Genomic DNA, 5,330 nt, shown 5'->3' on the forward strand with positions numbered 1-5,330 from the left:
TCAGAAGTTATTCTTGACAGGATTTGCGTATTAACTACTGTTGTACGAGATTTCCTTGAATACTTCTCCAGTTGTTTATTTTGCTTTATTGTTGGACCTGTTTTGTTTGATGTTTGTTATTAAAACAAATCGACCATCTACCGGCTGCTTCCACTCCTTGCCTGAAGACACCTCACACAGCAAGAATCTTTCAATTCTTACAGCTTGTTACTTATGAATGTAGCATAACCAGGCAAAGGTGGGAGTCACTCTAAAAAAAAAAAAAAAAAAAACCAGAGGATGCCAGATTTTTTATTGTTTATTTTCAAAACCTCAGCTGCTTACATGTAGCTCACTAAATTAGGAGCATATGCACGTTACTGAGTGGTGATTTGTAGGCAGTTTGTCTTACACGGTGAGTAAATCAAGTTTTAACCCATGTCTCAAATTAAGTTGTGCATATTTTACACTCCAAAACTCTACAAAATAGTAATTGGGACTGACTGTGGTAAATTACTGTAACTTTTACAAGGTTATTATAACTGCTGAATTTTAATGATTTGACTCACCTTAATATGTCTACATCATTAATCAACATCAGTAGCCACTCTCAGATGGAGAGCCAATTATTTTCACAGTCATGTGAATGCACATACAAGCTTTATAAAGCATCTGTATGCAGTTATATTTTATATCAAAATATCATAGAATGGGCATGGGTAAACTAAGGCCCGGGGCCGGATATGGCCCGTTCAGATGTTTAATCCTGCCCACCAAGTTATTTATATTATCATTATACCTCTGCCTTTTCCCTGCAATACCCAAGTTTCCCCAATAGAAGGCAAAGAAAATGATAAAAGCATTTTGTCATTTATCTTAGTTCACACAAATGCTCCATCTTTCTGCTCCTGACCTGGCCCACTGTTCAATTTTAGGACAACTGTGGTTCGCTAGTCAAAGAGTTTGCACACACCTGCCATAGAATAAAGATTTTATGGGTACTAATAGACAAAGTCTTTGTTTGAATCCATTGAGAATGTCACATTCATTCTTCAGGTAAAACACAGTTAAAGACCTGAACTTTCTTTTAGTGTTTTATCAATAGTAGAGAATTTTTACATTGGGATTACACCTGGATCATTAGAAACTACACATCTTGAAAATCACCTTTAACTTCTACTGTTATGCTGAAGACCACCTGTAGCTGAAAATGCTTAACATCAGACGATACTTGAACCCCCTTGTTCAGAGAGTATGGAGCCTCTGTGTGTGTGTGTCAACATTTTTTTTTAATTTTTACCAACTACAACCAAAGATATACTCAGACATTCCTGACTCAGTTTCATAGAAAATTTGTTTGATGAATTGAAGACCAGAGTCCAAATTGGAAAATGATAAAATAAAGGAGGATGTTAGGAGAAAACCAAATTGGAACAGACCTAGATACATAAATGTGGAAAACTACATTGACCTGTCATTTAGCTAAAAGGTGAATGCAGCTGCCTAGTAATGGGAAGACCGACTCTTTTTATTGATTCGAATCTTTGACTCTCGAACAGTAAACTGAACGAGTCGTGAACGAATCATGAACTAATCATTTCATTCGTTTTACAGCAGGTGGCGCTTTAGCCCTATTGTGGGCGTTGTAAAGAAGGCTGCGGTTCTCCGACACTAAATACTGAAGGCAACATGGTTTGCTTCGCTCTTTCACGTGACAAATGAAACGAATCTGCCAGAACTAAGCGAGAGATTAGTTCACAGAGAATGATCCGTTCATAGTGATTAGTTCACAGCAAAAGATTAGTTCACAGCAAAAGATTAGTTCACGGCAAAAAATTAGTTCACAGAGAATGATTCGTTCACAGCAAAAGATTAGTTCACGGGGAAAGATTAGTTCACAGTGATTCGTTTGCAATGAAAGATTAGTTCACAGTGAAAGATTAGTTCATAGCGAGTGATTCGTTTGCAATGATAGATTAGTTCACAGTGAAAGATTAGTTCATAGCGAGTGATTCGTTTGCAATGATAGATTAGTTCACAGTGAAAGATTAGTTCATAGCGAGTGATTCGTTTGCAATGATAGATTAGTTCACAGTGAAAGATTAGTTTGCAGAGAGTGATTTGTTCACAGTGAGTGATTCGTGAGTTCAATATGAATACATATTTAATATGACTCGGTAGTCACGAGTCACGAATCTTTCATATGACTCGGGAGTCACGAGTCATATGAAAGATTCGTTCATTTTGAACGAATCACTCGCGAACGACACATCACTACAACTGCCTATTAAGAGCAAGAAGACTACTAAATAAATATACATTCACTACTTTTTTATTACTCTTTTCAATTGTTACTACTTCAATTATTCACATTTTCTAACTTCAATTTTTTTTTCTATATACAATACTTATCATCACCTATTGTAAAGGTGTACATTTAACACATGGATCACACAATGATCATACATTTATTAATTAATAATTCCCCCCCTCTCTCAATTTGCCTGCTTGTTGCACATTTTGGTGAGCCTGTGTATCTACTTTCCATATGTTTCAGAGTAAGAATCTCTGCAGATGACAGTGGTGTGTATGAGAGGATTGTACTTTGCAGACAACAGTTACATCAGTGGAAGAACACGCAGGGGAACCTGGAACACTGTGTTCAAAAGGTCCCTTGAGAAATAAGTATACTATAGACACCCACAAACCTTCCTGACATTAGAAGTCAAACAGCACCCGGGAAGCTTCACACTATTTCTATCTATTTCTGTCTTTAGGCCCACACCAAGCATCAGTCATCTAAGTAAACACACAAAAACACACATGCCGGGCCCACACCAGCAAAAGCAACAAAACATTTACAGTAAACCTTCAGGGGCCAACTTTCACGAGCGGTTGGCAAAGAGCACAATTCAAAAACTTTTTTTTTTCTTTTCTTTTGAGGACGATACAAATTAAAGACTGGGCAAAAATGGAGAGAGACAAAGGGATAGCTTCAAAGATGTCTGGCTTTATCGCTTTCCTTTCTGCTCCTCACTTCAAAGATGCCCTATAAAGAATTTAAAGCAGTGAATTTTAAAACACTCCTGGGAAGTTGTAAAATCAACGCTGCAGGTGAGATGGACCGTGCTGGAATCTTATTAGCTGCAAAATTCTAAAGACCTCAATCCTCAAGCTGTCAAATAAAAAATAAACAAATAATGAAATTAATGTAATGACAACTGCTCTGTTGTTTCTCTACTTTGTATTGTAAATGTCCAATCCCTGTCTTCTTCACAAGGTTTAAATCTGACAAAACTTTGCAAAACTATTACACTAAAATTGCATAAACAGGAAACATCTACAGTATTTGTGAGGTCTGTTTGTTCCCTGGTCCTGCTGTCTGCTCTGTGGTGCAATCAGTTTCATCACACTCACCTGTCGTATTCGTCATTAGTCTCACTCATGTCACCTGGTGCCCTGGGTATATATACCTCCCTTCCTGACGTTGTCTTTGTGGAATTGTTGTTTGAGTTAAGGCTGTAGCTGTTGTGAGTGTTTCTGTTCAGGTTCTGTTCTGTTCTGTAAGAAGAGAATTCCACGTTCATGATGTTTGGGGAAGAGCCTGCCTGTGTTTGCTGTTTTATTCCAAAGGGACATTGTTGTTTGAAGAACCTGCCTGCAATCGATGCTACATTCCTGTGCGTTATTGTTGTTGCTCACCTGTAAATAAATCACCTGCTGCACCTGAAAAGAGTCTCCCTAGTGCTGCATTTGGGTCCAACCTGCTTCATACGATGTCTGAACATAACTATTAGTTATTAACCATTTCCAAAGACCGCTGTTATGAGGAAAATTGAGGAAATCCATCCATCCATCCATTTTCATCCGCTTATCCGTTACCGGGTCGCGGGGGTAGCAGTCGCCACCCAAATCACATTGCACTGTACCAACCCCCCTGAACCTTCCTGCGGGTGGTGAGTCCACTGGAAGGTAAATTGAGGAAATATCGGCGATATATTCTGAAGGTTTGGTACAAACGGTGTTGCCAAGTGGAAAATGAAGGTACATCGTATCATCGTATTCTACTGTAAATTATCGTACACAAAATGAGTTTATTGATAAGCTACAGTCATTCTAGTGCACTAACACAAGCATTCATGGCTTTGTGGCATCAATATAGAATGAATTCCCAATGGGCTGAATTGCGTGGGGCTGGCAGATCGGAACAATGTCATAGCCGAAATGTCCCAGATTCAAGGTCAGAAAATAAGGTTAAGAAGTTGGAAAAACAAAAGTTGCAGAGGATTTTCAGTGTCTAGTTAACACTAAGTCTCAGCCATCCAGCAAACTGCCACTTCTCCCTATATTGTATGTTTATCAGTAACGCTGCTGCTAACTTTTACTTTCTCTACCATCTTTTTTGTCTCTCCTCCTTCTTCTCGAGGGTCACTCATATTCCCTTGGTTATTTTCTTTTTTCCTCTCTGATTTTTGTTTTGTTTTCTCTTTTTTTTTAATCACCGTTCCACCACCGTCTGTACCGGACTAGAGCGTCTTGTATATCCAGCCTTTTTGTAATGTTAATTGCTCGCACATCGTGCAGAGGGGCCAAATCATTTTACAAATATGATAACATTCTGGGAACATTTTCAGACATCTGTTTTGGTATTTAAACAGGATGTAACAGCAGCATTAACCAAAATCTTCCTAATCTTTCGAGAGAATCATATGTCAAAGATTATAGGAACAAGTTAGCTTCAGGCTGTAATCATCTAGAAGTGATTATAAAATACAGAGAAACCACCCGATCTATTTCAAGTTAAAGAGAAACCCATTTTAGAAACCACTTCTGAATGTGCAGGACCCTGATGGTGTGGTGCTGTGAAAGTTCTGGCGAAATATATTGTATTTTCCAGAAATAAATATTGAGCATGATCTAGTGCCAACCTCGGGTATCTATTTACACTACACTAGAATCTTTTTTTTTTTAATCTTTGGTCTGATTTATACTTTGAGAAGTCATTACATGAGAAAATATTCAGTGCTTCCATAGAGCCTTTTTTTGAAAAAAAAAAAAAAAAGGGATTTGTTTTTACACACATGCACACCAGCTCATACTAGTTCACTTGACTCACCAAGAGAGTCACAATACGAAGCACCACACCCTTCATATTGTTCTCCAGTTTCTTGTCGGTCAATGTGCCATTCAAGCCGTGAACTGGATCCCACAGGGCGAGCTGTAGGTTAAAAAAACAAAACACATACATAAGAAAGATTTCTAGCTTGTATCAACAAAATCCATTAATTAAATAACTAATCCAAATGAGTGAAATGTATGCATTTACAGTAACAACAAAGATCGCACTTCCA

General features: G+C 38.0%; 1 protein-coding gene across 3 annotated transcripts in view; it reads right to left on the reverse strand.

Moving 5' to 3' along the window:
• grid2 (glutamate receptor, ionotropic, delta 2) overlaps positions 1-5,330 on the reverse strand; it is a 254,308-nt gene that overhangs the window by 159,309 nt on the left and 89,669 nt on the right. For all 3 annotated transcript variants that reach the window (XM_008336887.3, XM_025053042.1, XM_017043061.2), the window contains exon 7: positions 5,096-5,197. In XM_008336887.3, the coding sequence (XP_008335109.1) occupies positions 5,096-5,197 (102 nt within the window). The remainder of the gene's footprint in view (positions 1-5,095; positions 5,198-5,330) is intronic.

The sequence above is a fragment of the Cynoglossus semilaevis genome, chromosome Z (assembly GCF_000523025.1).
Source record: "Cynoglossus semilaevis isolate Cse_v1.0 chromosome Z, Cse_v1.0, whole genome shotgun sequence".
Taxonomy (NCBI): Eukaryota; Metazoa; Chordata; class Actinopteri; order Pleuronectiformes; family Cynoglossidae; genus Cynoglossus; species Cynoglossus semilaevis.